The following is a 14,872-nucleotide window of genomic DNA, read 5'->3' on the forward strand; positions in this document are numbered from 1 at the left end:
AAAAGGACGGTTGTTCTTATAGATAATCCAAGCTGGGGGGATCACATCGACCATTAAAACTCTTGGGAATGGCCTGTTGTCGACAAATGGATCGCAGACTGTAGTCGAATCATATCTTCTTGGTGGGATCATCTTGCACCTCCTCGGCAGCAGCAAACATGTTGGTGGTGCACTGTGCGTCTGCAAGTCTTGTAAGAAACTTCATATGCAAGTCCAGTGGAGAGATGAATAGATTATGGATCATCTTTTGAGACTTCTAAGAATGCTGTGCACTCGTGATCATTATCCTCTCTTCTTCTCCATTTCTGGAGGACGCACATGCAAGTACATGAGATAATGATCTTTCCTTTTTGCTAAACAAATCAGAAGAGTAGGTTTCTCTTGTGGAGAAACCTTTCACGTCGTGCATTGGATGCAGTGGGTGTTGATGACCTCTCAGAACACTCTCCATGGAGGCTTACTCACTTCCACTGCTTCTGAGCTCGCCAAGTAAACTATTATTCTTCGTGGAATGCTTACTCACATCACAGCTTTAGCAAACTGTGCTCAAGCCATTCAACAACAACAGCTTTTTAGGTGCTCTTATGGAGCTGCCAGAGCTCACAAGAACTGATCATTGATTCCGGAGGAGAGGATCCATTACTATATGTGCTGTAATCTCTTGCATCAGAAACATGTTTTTCTTGGATTTGGATCATATGCCGACACCTTGGACGTCAACGGCTGCCACCCATCAGAATGATAGCAGGTCAAATGCTGTGGAACAGTTCGACAGATGCGTACTTGGGAAGTTATGTTGCGTCTACAAGTCGCCAACGGATCATACGTGAATCTCATTTTCACATGAACAGTGCATGTAATGTCAACATCGAAGGAGAATATTACTGAAACAACAAGATTCTCTCCCTGATGTGATTGGGACAAGGGCTGTTCATTTCAGTTTGCCCTGCGGATTCGAACACAATAATTCATCCTTCATTCTCATCTTTAGTACTTTACTGAGAGTTTCATAAGTTTGTTTTCATGGGGTGCCTGGATAGAACACTTACACAAAATACAAATCTAAGTTATAGCTATGCTTGCACTCATATGATGCTAAAAAGAGTACTAAATTCTTACAAATATAACTTTAATATATATAGAGAGAGAAGTATAGCTTTATAAATCACTTATAAATGGATATGACATATAACAGTCACACTTGTATTACACCCATATTTAGAATGAACACAACTGTGTCTATCATTCACAGTTTGCTTGCAACATATGCTAATTATGCGTGAAATTAATGTCCAAATTAACTTAATGTGGTTTCATGTCCTGTAGTAACTAAAATTCCTAAAACTTATTCTCATGCATAACAATAAAAAGTGCATGTTTAGTTATTTTATACTTGGATTATAGGTTGTCATGTGTGTATATATACAGATTTATATAGGCATATACGCAGATATAACAAATGTATGTATCATTCGATGTATGAGTTAAATAAATAAAATATGAAATTATTTTTTTTATCAAAACCACATCCGGTATGGGCTTCAAATTATGTGGGCCCTATGTGGGCCTGGCCCGACCGTAAATCTCCTGAGCCCACTATTCCACTTCTACAAGAGGGGCCTGTCGCTAAGAGTACATTGGATCCTCGATCTCGGCCGAATCATAGTGTGTTCGATGTCTTCGGTTCGCGTCAATTAGTTGGTTCAATCGAACCGATTTGTTAGCGAGCCGTTATAGATCGAACGATACGTTCGAAATGCTCGTGTTGACAGGATTTTTCGTTACATGCTGCCTCCACAGCTCACCCGATAGCATCACCACCACCCATTCCCGCATCCGGAAGCTTCCTCTCTACCCTGAGAAGGGGTCGGACCATCGTCTCGAAACCCTTGCTCACTCATCATCTCCGTCCCGGTGGTTGCTCCCCACCGCATTCTGAAGCCGGTCGCAATGGGCGGCATATCCAAGCTTCATGTACTCCTCGCGGCGCAACTCCCCCTCCCCGCCGCCGTCCGCGTTGCCCGTCGTTCCGGCGCCCGCCTCACTGTTCTCTCGGCCTCCTCTTCCTACGCTCCCCGCCTCCTCTCCTCCAGCCTACGCCCCCGGCTTTCTTTTACCGTCCGTGGCGCAGCCCGAACCCATGGCCAGGTCGCCGGCGCCGGACCGGGATATATCGTGGCCACGACCTCGTCGCCGAGCTCCATCGCAGCCCACCCCTGGCCCGAGTGGTCAAGGCTTGTTGACTTTCTCCTTGCCGGAGGTTATTACGATCGTCGGGTTCCAGCAGCTGCTGATGACGGGGATGATGATTCGCTGTTGGCCGGAGAAGCGCTGACAGAAGAGTTCGTGAAAGCTGCCGAAGCGTGCCTTTTTTTTGCTAGGGATCGACCTGATTTGTTGAGGTCATGCGCTGGTGTCTCAGCAGTAACCATATTTCTTTATAGTGTTTCTTAATGTTGGTGTGTGAATTATTTCTCTTTTCTTCTGCTGATGTTTCTTTACGGTTGATTTCCAGTTCGCTAGAAAGGAAGGATATTGAGATAATTGTGGAGCACGGCTCACCGTTCCTGTTTAAGAATGGTTCAAATTCCACCAGGCGGTTGAGGTCATTCCTCAGTGGTGTCGGAAACAATGTGAAGCTTCCATCTTTCTCCTCCTTGCTCTCCATTTTCCTCTTCTTTGCTTCTTGCTACTTTTGTTATTATAGAAGCCATAAATATGCAATATAGGGTCTTTAGAAATTGAAAATTAACAATGGGAAAAAAAGATTGTTAAATGCAAATTCTAAGCAGGGTGTCCTGCATGGCAAACCTATAAAGTTCGCCAGGGAACTTTTTATTTGGTAGGTTGCAAAGTATCAAGTCTACTCAGCAGATTTGTTTTATGGCGGTCAGTGTCACAGCTGAATGTAATGTGAAACTTTGCTTGAAAACTACTCCGCCAAAAGATGCCAATGCTTTCCTCTAAGTACACAAACTGTTGTTCAATTGGTTGAATGAGGCAATTGCCTATTGGTGCTACTTTTGTGGCCCTATGCAAACCTAGGCAAAGCATTGTCTACCCTATAGGTGGCAAGGTCTCTTTCCTTTCCATTTCCTCAGTCGATTCTTTGTGGAGCACATGGAACACCTTAAATTGCACTACGCTTGTATGGCATGGGTACAATCTTAAAGTTGGTGTTCTCTTATGATTAAGAGAAGGATCTTTGTGAATGAACCTAGTGTGTATAATGTAACAAGTATGAAGATGATAAACAGATGATTGGGAAGGATCAAAAAAGCTAAATAGCAAGATTAAAAAAGAGAGAGTGATGAGAAAAGGAGGAAAAATGGAAACACATTACATCGAGACCAAAACTCACATGATTGCTCACCCTTGAAACCTTTTTTTTCTCTCTCTCTCTTTTGGGTTCAACCTTGATTGAAATCTCAGTTGATTTGTCTTTCCCAAGCTAATCTCAATAAGTTATTGCGTAGTGTTAATGTATCTTAACGAACTGCAGTTGTCTTCCAGTAATTCAACAATGCCTTCCGCATTCTAGGAAATCACATCTAATTTCCATTCATGTGAGATAACCAAATTTCATGATTCATTCTAGAGAAGTCTCAATCTTGTGAACCCTGTGGGAAGGTGTATATTGCACAAGCAAAATGGTAATTCAACTTGAAGGATATAAGTTTGAAAGCATAGTTCACAAGATTGATTCAAGGTTGGAACCAGTTAAAAGTGTTATGATCAGGATCAATAAAATCAGTTGGATCAGATTGGTGGGATCAGTGTCAATTGAGAAAATAGTTTTCTTGACTTTTTTTTTACCAGTCGTTCCATCTAAAAGCTTAACTCATTAGATGAGACCTGATCTATTATTGATATTCTTAACACCCTCTCTAACTGTCTTCGACCCACCATGTATAATTTGTATTAATAGGGGATATATTTTTAAATGTATGGTTTGGATAATATTTGAACATAGAACCTGATAGAAATAAAATAGAAAGAAGAAACTTTATTAAAGTAGCTTTATTGAAATAACTTTAGCTTGAATACATTAACATGTCCCTTTCCTATTTATACAGATTAGGAGAGAGGATTTTCCTCAACAGAATAAAGGATTTTCCTCAACAGAGTAGAGAGATTTCCTCATATAGTTGGGGAAATCTTATCTTCTATCATGCCCCTGCAAGATGGTATTCCTGTCAAGGATACCAATTTGGATCGATGCAAAGAATGGTTTACGAGCCAAATGTTTCGTGAGTAGGGCAAGAGCAGATCGCTGTTGCTGTTGTTGCTGTTACTGTTGTTGCGGCTACGACGGCGACGACTGTAGTAGAGGAGAAAGTTGCAGTAATAGAAAAAGAAAAAGCTATAGCAAAACTGTAGCAGAGGAATAAGCTGCAGTAGAGGAGGAAGTTGCAACAGAGGAGGAAGTTGCAACGATGTTGCAGCGATGCTATAGCAGAGGAGGAAGCTACAACATAGGTGCAGCAGAGGAGAAAGCTGCAATAGAGGTACAACAGAAGAGGAAGTTGCAACGATGCTACAATAGAGAAGAAGGCTATAGCAAAGGAGGAAAGGTGGGGCAGTGCTGGTGAGCGTAGCACTAGAGATGCCACAGCGGAAGGGAACAGACGTTGGTGCAGAGTGGCAGTGGAGAAGACAGTTGCCGTTATTCGAGGAGAAAAGATTTATCGCATCGATGGCCTGACGACAGAAAAGCAGTAGTAGAAAGCTTTTTCTTTTGCCGCCGGAGGTGGAGAAGTAACAGATGAGTCGACAGCGAGAAGAGAACTTGCTCTAGGCAAGTGGCTCTGATACCATGATAGAAATAAAATAGAAAGAAGAAACTTTATTAAAGTAGCTTTATTGAAATAACTTTAGCTTGAATACATTAACATGTCCCTCTCCTATTTATACAGATTAGGAGAGAGGAAATCTTATCTTCTATCAGAACCTTCTGCTTTGATATCATCTTAAATTTTTAATCATCATAATGATTCAAAAGCTCAAGTCATTAAATGATATATGAATTATGATTTATATTGTTAACACATTTAAAATGAAAAGCATAAAGTAACATAATGTAACAAAAAAAAATTACAGACTTTCAATTTTCAGAAAAAAGAATACTTGTGAAAGATTTCATAACATATTTCACAGTTTTTTTTTCTTGTTATCTTCTTGTTCTGCTTTTGAGGTTTTCAAACCAGGTAGAATTAGTTGAAATCTACCAACTCAGGTTGAATTCAACAAGTTTCTAGTTTATTGCAACCAAATTCTGGCTACAAGGCAAGAAATTGGACAAGGATGGCACCAATTTGGAATGCATATCCAATGGAATTGGATGATATTGCAAACTATTCTTACAATGGCTATTATGCTGATGAACCAATACATAATTCAATAATGTTAGGGGAAGAAATAAGCCATATGCACATGCCAGCAGCAGTCTTTTCTATGCTAACTTTTCCCTGTTTGGTGCTAATGGCTAGAGAATAAAATTAAATCTCAATGAAAAAGATATATGGAGAGTGTTGGATGCATTATTAGTGATCCTTGTTGTGTCTTCAAGTGATTGTGATAATAATTTGGACTTGGTGGTGTATTTGATAGCCTAGTAGAGACAATTTTTTGAATGTTTTGGAAACATTTGAAATGTAATCTTATGCTAAGTAATGTGGAGATCTCTAAATCTCTTTACCATAGAAAAGTTTTTTTTTTTTTATTTTTATTTTTATTTTTTTTGATATGATTGGAAATTGCCCTCTTGTCTCCACCTGTTTTCTGTTATTAAAGAGTTGAGTAACGTAGAATAAATCAATAAATCATGTTTGCCATATATTTGTCTCAAGTAAATCGAATTGCCATTGCTCTATTTGCTAGAAGGGCGACAAAATATTGGTTCTATAGGATACTAAATAAACATTTGTATGTTTGGAAGAGCACTCTATAAATTTGACTGGCCAAAATAATACTTATTTTTATTGAAAAATATCAGGGACTTGAGATTGAGAGTGCAAAAACTTTTGATGTCATGCGGTACTTGTTGAGCTATGTATGCAACTCTTCTGCTTGTAAAGATGAGATGGACCTAAGAGCTAAAGAACATATGGAAACATCAATCCGCAGTCTGTTGGCTGCAGTAGTCAACGTGAGCACAGCTGGTGAAGAAGTCAGATTATCAGAGTCAACTCCTAAACAATCTGTTTTAAGGCAACAGTCCTCAAGACCTGCTTCACAAAATACTGAAATGAAAAGAGGTGATTGGATTTGCCCAAAGTAAGTTCCATGTTTCTGGTCTTTAAATTTCAGCTTTATAATTAAGCAGTGAAGCCAGCACTTTCAATCTTTTAATCCTTGATTAGTAGCAGAGTTAAAAACAACACCATTCCATATGTTCAGTTGAGTTTCCTTGATGGTATCTTCCTTCTAGTAGGTTAACGTGTCATTTGTAGAGTGGCATGCTTAACTTCATATTGTTATACATGCTGTAAGAATTTTCAATTATTAACTCTTTAATTTGGTTATTGTGCAGGCTAGATAGTATTCAACAATGTTAAATAACTATTTAGAGGGTGGGTCTGGCAGAGAAAAGTTTTCCTATTTTTGACTCGGGCCTCTTGTTTGAATCATGAAAATATTCTCTCCATTATATGAGGCAAAGCTGCATAATATTGGCTCTCTTGTCCTTTTAATGGCTTGAGCCTCATAATTTGGCCGCCTTTTCTTTTTGAAGATAAACTATTTACATCCATGCTTTTAAATCTAAACTCATGATCTGAGGACTCATCGACATTCAGTTCTTTAAAGTTTAAAATTCTATATCAGAACACTCAAAAAAGTCTGGAGTCATAGTGGAGGCACTTGAAAGGATTAAATGGCTAAAGGACTGAAGTTATCTTGCTTAGTTTTCTTGATAAAATTATTTGATTGATTGGGCTTGTAGATAAAGGTCGTCTACTTTACACCCAGAATAACTATCATTTTTTTTTATTGTCAAATATTTTTCATCATTAAGACCATTTTTGCAGGTGCCATTTTTTTCGTAGGCCAAAATGAAGCCATAACTACTCACTTTTTTCAGCTCAAATATGAAAAGAAAAATGACTAAAATAAATATTTGTGAAGCAATAATATGCAAGAGAGACAAAAAGATTAAGAAGTGAGAAAGAAGGTTGAGATGAATAATAAGATAAAAGAAAATGAAGTGGTATTAATATGTTGAGTGTCTGCCTAGTAAGAATGGGACATACTTTTCAGTAAGAAAAATTGGTGTGCTATAATGAACAGGTGCTAAACCACTGTTGCCTAATCCCAAATTGGATATTGTCAGTTGGAACAATTTACTTCGACATCTAATATATACTGCCTCTAGAGTAAAAGCTTATCCCTGAATCTTTAAGATATTTAGTCTGCATTGGATCCAATTAAAAGTGATGATTCTGTGGCCCCCCCAACCCTCGATTGAGTTCTATTGTTAAGGTTCAATTTTGCTTCAATCTTGCAGTAGTATGTATTTAGAGTAAACCCAACTGACACCTTATTCAAATCTGTTTTGGCTTCAAATATTTGTGATGGTCGTGCTATGTAGCATCATAAAGTGACCATATTAGGCTTATTCGTCCCTAGTGTGAGCTCATATCAGAGTCTAAATGCAACTAAAATTTGATTTAAATCTGATTAATATAATACAAAATTGATCATCAAAACACAAATGCATGGAGATGAATATCATTGGACTTTCCTTGAGAAATGAAATTCAACATTTATTGAAATGAACCAGATATTTAGCAGCTGTAACCAAAGTTAGACATAATATGTAGCCTCTGGATGGGTGCAAGGTGTTGCACACAAACATTACTATCCTCCAACAGTTGCAGGTTGTGTTGCCTCCTTAATAAAATAGTCTTCTAGTTGCATATTCTGTAGAGAACTAATTAAAATATGTGGAGTTATAGCTGTGGTTGTCTTGAACAATACATCCAAACAGAGTGGTTTAGAAACCTTTTTCAGTTCATTATGAATCAAGAAATGATTTTGATTACATTTTGGATTACATCTTTCTCTTCTGTTTTCTTACCTGCACAGGAGTCATCTCTTGCTGGCAGTCTTTTTTTGATTCCTTCATGAAATGAATTAGAAAATTTAAGAGTCATCTCTTGTTGGCAGTCTTTTCATTTTCACTTCAGATTACTCTTTTAAGTATTGTTTCTTAAGTCCTGAGATGGATGAATGATAATACAGTGTCCTTTCTCCTCATGATTATCAAGTTTAGACGCATGGTCATCTTATCTTGAAGTTGACTTGTTGTGATAAAATAACTACTCATATTGGAAAAGATCAATTTTGACATTCGTAATTCAGTTTTCTATTATTATACAGCAAGTAATTCTTGCAAGGAGCTTGGTACACATGGCCTTGTTGAATCATGTTATAAATTCCAGTTGGCAGTATTGTTTAATGTTTTTGGTAAACAGAAGTCCCATGTTGGTGTAATGTGGTCTTCCAAATTTGATAAGGGTTTTTTATATCATTCTCTTGTCACAGATGTAGTTTCACGAACTTCGCAAGAAATATGAGATGCCTTGAGTGTAATGACACACGACCAAAAAGGGTCTTGACTGGTGGAGAGTGGGAGTGTCCTCAGTAAGAAGCCCCTTTTCCATACCAAGATTATTGTGTTTTGTTTTCTGATCATTGTAACTCATTATTTTTCTTGTTCCAGATGTGACTTCTATAATTATGGGAGGAACATGTCATGCTTAAGGTGTGACTGCAGGCACCCTGGAGAAGCCCCACAAAATATTGCTACCACAGGAGTTGGCTTACAGTATAATAGAAGCTCAACCATTCAAAGTAATGCAGATCAACCAAGTGGTTTAGGTAGGATGGACTCTAGTAAAGCCTCTGAATCGTCAGTGAGCCAGAGACTAGACAGAATACTTGGTCGCTCATCTACTTTATCAGGTTCAAATCATCAGGCAGCTCCTGCGGAACTAAATGGTGAAATGGGGAACTCTTCGGAATATAGAGATGGAATACCAAGTGAGAGGAGGGATTATGACTCCGTTTCTTCGGAACACAATGCAAATAATGATGTGCAACAATTTCCACTTATGGAAGATTCAGCTTCTTCCATGAGAACACGTTGGCCAAGTGAATCTACAGTTGAGAGGTTCAATAGCACAAGAGAGAGCAAGGGTGGAGATTCCTCTGACACTGCTGAGAAATGGTCTAAGAAAGTTGCAGAGCTCAACATTGCATCTGGTCCTGCCAGTACAATATCTGATGATGACTTTCCTGAGATCATGCCAATGCGCAAAGGTGAGAATCGATTCGTTATCAGCAAAAAGAAGGATCGGTCTTTAACGTCACCACATTACAAGAGACGCATAGCCTTGGAGCAAGCCAATAGTTCCAATTTTGTACCTTTTGTCCCTTTTCCCCCAGATTACTTTGCGAAAAAGGATAAGTGTCCTGAAACATCGCCTACCAAGGATTCTGCATCGGAAGGTTTGGCAACACATGAAAAGTCTCAGGCTATTTCAGAGAAATTGGAAGAGAATAAGACAGGAATTTCTAACTTTGTTTCTAGTGAAAAGACAGCACAGCCACCTGATGTTCAGTCTACGACCCTATCTAATGTTAGCAAGACATCTAATGCAAGCTCGTTCGGAGAAAACTTGAATGAGCATAAGGCAGGTAATGTTTATGATGGATCTGCTGTGATTCCAGGCAACTCATGGAGTGACGGCAATAATAACAGGAACTGGGAACCTCCCAACAGCACACATGGTGGTGATGATGACGCCACTGCAAAGGAAAGTTCACAAAATGTCAACGAAGGGTTGAGCCCAGCCTCCAGCAGGAAGAGCTTAGAAGGATCTCTGGTGAAGGAACCTGATCCGCTTGACATGTCAGAGGAAGCAAAGGCAGCAAGGTGGTTTCGTCGGGTTGCTCAGATAAAGGACATTTCTGAGCTGAGCAACATTCCTGATGAAGATTTCCCAGAGATCATGCCAATGAGGAAGGGAGTGAACAGATTCGTTGTGAGCAAAAGGAAGACACCTTTAGAGAGAAGGTTGACGTCTCCCCAATACAGGAGAAATCTGCCTGTTGTTAACTCTGATCCAGAGAAAAATGCCAGCGAAGAAGCTGGTGAAGTGTAGTATTAGTTTGAACCGAGAATTTGTCTTAGTGAATGATGATCATATAGTGCATATTTGTTGCAATGGCTATGATTGCATCATTGGCCTATTTTTGTATCAAATAGTAAGAATCATCTTAAGTTTTCCTTGTGAAATATCAACAATTAGCAAAAATTTTGGAGCAGATAATGCCTCATCACGAGATTTTTTGGAGTAATTTGTAGAGCACCAGCAGATGATATCAAACATCGAAAATTTTCACCTGAAGCAAAAAAAAAAACCAAAAGATGATATCAAGATTATTAAGTACAAACTAATTTTCAACGCATAAATAAAATAAGAGGAAAACAAAAAAGAAATTGGCCACAAAATCAAGTGGCTATAATTTATAGTGAGTTCAAATCAATCCTACTTCGAGCTTCTTACGAGCAAATCGATAATTATAATTAACATTGTATTTATTATTTTCTATAGCAAAACCATTTATTCGGGACACTAAACAATTAATAAATCTTTAATCAGGAAAAGATAATAGACTTTCTCGTGATCTTTGGGCTTTTTCGAATTGGATTTGGGCTTTGGAAGGTGGAGCTATTGGGTCCGTTCATCATCGTTCTTGTATAGGGTTCGGGGTTTGGACGGTTGAGATTAATACGCGGGCGAGATCGTCGGTCAACGATCCACAAAGAAACCCTAATCGGCCGCGGAGAGTTGCTATATTACCCCGCGACTTCCCTCGGCCATCACCTTCCGCGGCTTGGCTCCTTTAGAGGTAGGCTGCCTTTGCAGCATCGCTTCAGTTCAATCTGTCGTTTGTTTCTTTGATGAAACCCCAATTTTTACTTGATTCTCTCGGTTTATTTGATAATAGCTTGCCCCCTCGATCTTGAAATGATTGCGTTTAAGTGGATAGTCGCTGATTGCTGAACCATCGGGGTTGAATCGCATGTTGGCTTAACATTCGATTCGTTAAGTCTGTTCCTAGTTTTGTTGCCTGAGATGTCGTATAGATTTACACCTTCACCAGTTTTTTGACCGTCTTGCTCTTTTATGAAATGCATGAAATCCGTATGCGTTAATGGAATGTTGATCATCGATTTAGTTCTCCATGTCGTTTCTTTTGATGCTTGTCGTAGAGTCTGTACTATTTTTCTTTCAGTTTGTTCTCCTTCCATGATGAAAAATTCTGATTTTTATGATGTTGAGGTTTTAGGAAGCTGTTATTATGGAGGGTTACACGCACATAATTTTTCTCAGGGGTTCATTTGTTCGATCATTGATTCCTTGTGATAGTTACAACATTTTTTCGAAGTTTTCTTGGATTGGATTAGGATCTCAATCTTGAGCTGGATCTTTTGAACTGTTATTTGTCCAATGTTTTCATTGATGGGGGCATTACCATATGCAAACGCATTCATGATTGGGTTGATTTAAATTGTTATTTTGACTTGTAATGCCTGACTTTTGTTGTATATCTGGATATGCTGTAAAATTACTGAGCTTTAATCTCATTGTGACTTCTTTGTTCCCTAGCCTCAATGCAGGAAAATGACGTGGGCTTTGGCCTAACAAATTTATAGTTCTTAAGCAGAACTATTTTTTCTTTGGTTTGTACCTATTTCTAGAGGTCTTTAAGTATGTCGATCATGATTTCTTTCTCTGTTGCTTCTGGTGTTGGAAATTTTGTTTGAATATAGTTTTCTTTTGTTTAAATATCTGCACTAATTGTTGCCTCTTCAGTTATAATTCTAATTACTTATTCATGTCTTCAGGTGAACGTGTTGAAGGAAATCTAAGAAGATGGTTCTGAAGTATGTCATAATCGTACCTTATGCATCATGCATACCTTTCTAATAGTTAATGTCATATTCTGCATTAACATTTACCCTGTGTTCTTTACCGATGACTGCTTTCTTCCAGTCCTCTTATCATTTACTTGTCCCCTTCACTTGTGTCTAATAAAGTTATCAGACAATGTACTATAACTTCATAGGCAGTACAAATATTTGATTCTCATTTGACCCTCATTATTTTCTGTTTTCCATTTATAGTAGCTGAAATATCTTAATTTCAGTATAGACTTCAGTTGTCTCTTTCAATGGTTATTGAACCTTAACTCATAAGATTGCTCCCTATAAAGTAGCCACTCATGCTATGTGCTTATGCTGCAGGACCGAACTCTGCCGTTTTAGCGGTGCCAAGATATACCCCGGAAAAGGCATTAGATTTGTTCGATCTGACTCTCAGGTAATTTGTTGTGATCGTATTTCGTACTTGTACGTATAATAAGTGTCAATGTTTTCCTTTAACTAATGCATGGAATTCTTCAGGTCTTCCTTTTCGCAAATTCAAAATGCAAACGTTATTTCCACAATCGTCTGAAGCCTGCTAAGCTGACCTGGACTGCAATGTACAGAAAGCAACACAAGAAGGTATTTATTCCATCATACTTCCTGACTGCCTTCTAGCATCTCTCAATTATAAGTCGATAGGTGTCTACGTGTTTATGTTGTGTGTATTAAGTATCAAATCATGATGAATGAAATTAAAAAAAATGATTTCACTTCATTTGAGATAAGTTACTACTTTTTCTGTATTCTTATAATATTATTTTACTAAATATGAACTTTTTCTGATGAATAGGTTAGAAATGTGAGTTAATTACTTGTTATTATTTATGGTGATATATAACTTTCCTGTGTATGTTTTGGTATGTAGGTAACTTGGCATTGTTGTGGTTGCCTTCCAAGTCTATGATAGGTATGCTAAATCAGATTGATGGGACATGATAATTTTGATTTTCTTATAACAGGATATTCATGCTGAAGCTGTAAAAAAGAGACGTCGTACCACCAAGAAACCATATTCGAGGTCCATTGTTGGTGCTACTCTTGAGGTTATTCAGAAAAAGAGAACTGAGAAGCCTGAAGTTCGTGATGCTGCAAGAGAAGCGGCTCTTCGGTACCAATCATTTGCAGCTTTAAGTTGTTTATTAATTCCCACGAATTGGATACTGAATTATGCAACAAAAAAGTTTGATTCTACTTCTATCATTTGCTTAGCTGCATTATCCTAGGAATCCTCTTAGGGAACTATTTTGTTTTCCAGCAATCATTCTTTCCACCAATTCTGTCTCACCATTCTTTTACTATATTGCTGCATTAGTTTGCTTATAAAGTAATTCTCTCAGCCTTTACTTACCTCCTGATCATCCAAAATTTGTGCTTTTTGTTTCATGATCTTCATGATTGTTATGAATTTTTTTGGTCAAATCTCTCTGTAACTTACCTTTTTTACTCAGGCTGATACCCTCAAATAAGTGTGTTAAGATATATTATTCTGATGCCATGTTCAGGCATTAAGATGTGATATTTCTGTAGGCTATTGGTTCGGTGGCTATAATTTTCTTGATCACTAGCTTTCTGCTTTCAGATTTGAACTTGCAAATTATTCTGGTAAAAAGCTAAATTGCCATTCTTTTTTGTCTATTTCTTTATTAGTGTGCCTATAAAGTGATTGTCTTTGAGCCTATAAAGATCATCCAAATCTTGTTCTGTTTGTTTCAGGATCTTCATGATTGTTATATCAGTTTCTTGGCCAAATCTCTCTATTTAACTTACCTGTTTTACTCAAATTAGTAACACTGTTTTTTGAGGATATAATTGGACAAGTATTAAGACCTACTATTCTGATACTATGTTCAGGCATTAAGATGTGTTATCTCAGTAGGCCATAATTATTCTAACCAAAAACTAAAAGCTTTGACAATACGCTTCAGATCTTAGTCTCCATATGTTTCTTTTTCCTTTGCTTCTGCAGCGAGATCAAGGAGCGTATAAAGAAAACAAAGGACGAGAAGAAAGCCAAAAAGGCTGAGGTCACGGCTAAAAGTCAGAAGACCCAGACAAAAGGAGGTGCTCCAAAGGCTGCCAAGGGTCCCAAGCTTGGTGGTGGTGGTGGCAAGCGCTGAGAACTCAGTTTTGCTATTTACTCCAATCTTCGCAAATCAGCTTTGTCTTGGAGGAATTTAGTTTTGTCATGACTTTCTTATGCCTGTGAGAAGCACATCTGCACCAATTTGATATTTTATTTTTCTTTTGTTCAGTTGCGAAACATCAAAAGTTTATCGGAGACTATTAGTTTCAAGTTTATCCGACTGCATGCATCCTGCTGAGTTTGATGGCCACTGGCACGGCCAAGTGATGGTTGCAGGGTTTCTGCCCCGTCTTCGTAGAAATATCTCAGATTCTATCAAGCTTGTTTATGTTTTCCTATCATTGCTTGTGGATTTGAATTGGGGTGATAAGCGATGATTGCCGTGCTAGATTTGTGGAAAACACGGTGATGGATTCAGATGTGACATCAAATGATATGATGCCTTGCAAAGTAAATGTTTCGATTGCAATCCTCATCGTGCAAATTGCTCGGTAATATCAAATTTGTGAATGCTTGCAGTTGCCATCTGGTTTGCAGTCAACTGATATTTATATAAAAACTACGAAATTTTATCGTTATTTGAATTGTATTATCCTATATAATAAAATAATATCATATAATTTTATTCATTATTTGAATCGTGTGACACATGCAGGCCCTGAGTACATAATCCAGTCGATTGACCAAAGTAGAGTCTCAACTCCGATATTTCTTGATTGGATTGGCTATTAGATAATATGTCAAATGCTAGCCAATGATATATTCAATAGAATTAAGACTTATCATGGTAA

General features: G+C 38.0%; 2 protein-coding genes across 2 annotated transcripts; both read left to right on the plus strand.

Annotated features, from left to right (window-relative positions):
* The first annotated feature begins 1,771 nt into the window (after positions 1 to 1,771).
* Positions 1,772 to 10,254, plus strand: LOC103990828 (zinc finger protein VAR3, chloroplastic). Its single transcript, XM_009410099.3, has 5 exons — positions 1,772 to 2,402; positions 2,516 to 2,633; positions 5,996 to 6,276; positions 8,545 to 8,643; positions 8,723 to 10,254. Exons 1-5 carry the CDS (start codon positions 1,951 to 1,953, stop codon positions 10,164 to 10,166), a joined length of 2,394 nt encoding a protein of 797 aa, XP_009408374.2. The 5' UTR covers positions 1,772 to 1,950; the 3' UTR covers positions 10,167 to 10,254.
* A 621-nt stretch (positions 10,255 to 10,875) lies between these two features.
* LOC135678167 (large ribosomal subunit protein eL24) lies at positions 10,876 to 14,296 on the plus strand. Its single transcript, XM_065190655.1, has 6 exons — positions 10,876 to 10,917; positions 11,918 to 11,956; positions 12,317 to 12,392; positions 12,476 to 12,577; positions 12,958 to 13,106; positions 13,965 to 14,296. Exons 2-6 carry the CDS (start codon positions 11,946 to 11,948, stop codon positions 14,113 to 14,115), a joined length of 489 nt encoding a protein of 162 aa, XP_065046727.1. The 5' UTR covers positions 10,876 to 10,917; positions 11,918 to 11,945; the 3' UTR covers positions 14,116 to 14,296.
* The last annotated feature ends 576 nt before the right edge of the window (positions 14,297 to 14,872 follow it).

This window comes from Musa acuminata, chromosome BXJ1-7 (genome assembly GCF_036884655.1).
Source record: "Musa acuminata AAA Group cultivar baxijiao chromosome BXJ1-7, Cavendish_Baxijiao_AAA, whole genome shotgun sequence".
In the NCBI taxonomy this organism is placed as follows: Eukaryota; Viridiplantae; Streptophyta; class Magnoliopsida; order Zingiberales; family Musaceae; genus Musa; species Musa acuminata.

What these genes read in the sequence shown, in the direction of transcription:
- LOC103990828 (XM_009410099.3), top strand. Translation starts at nt 1,951, where the DNA reads ATGGGCGGCATATCCAAGCTTCATGTACTCCTCGCGGCGCAACTCCCC. An exon ending in TCAGTGGTGTCGGAAACAAT is followed by an intron (nt 2,634 to 5,995) that starts GTGAAGCTTCCA and finishes GAAAAATATCAG; the next exon opens with GGACTTGAGATTGAGAGTGC. An exon ending in GGTGATTGGATTTGCCCAAA is followed by an intron (nt 6,277 to 8,544) that starts GTAAGTTCCATG and finishes CTCTTGTCACAG; the next exon opens with ATGTAGTTTCACGAACTTCG.
- LOC135678167 (XM_065190655.1), top strand. An exon ending in TTGTTCGATCTGACTCTCAG is followed by an intron (nt 12,393 to 12,475) that starts GTAATTTGTTGT and finishes GGAATTCTTCAG; the next exon opens with GTCTTCCTTTTCGCAAATTC. An exon ending in ACAGAAAGCAACACAAGAAG is followed by an intron (nt 12,578 to 12,957) that starts GTATTTATTCCA and finishes TTCTTATAACAG; the next exon opens with GATATTCATGCTGAAGCTGT.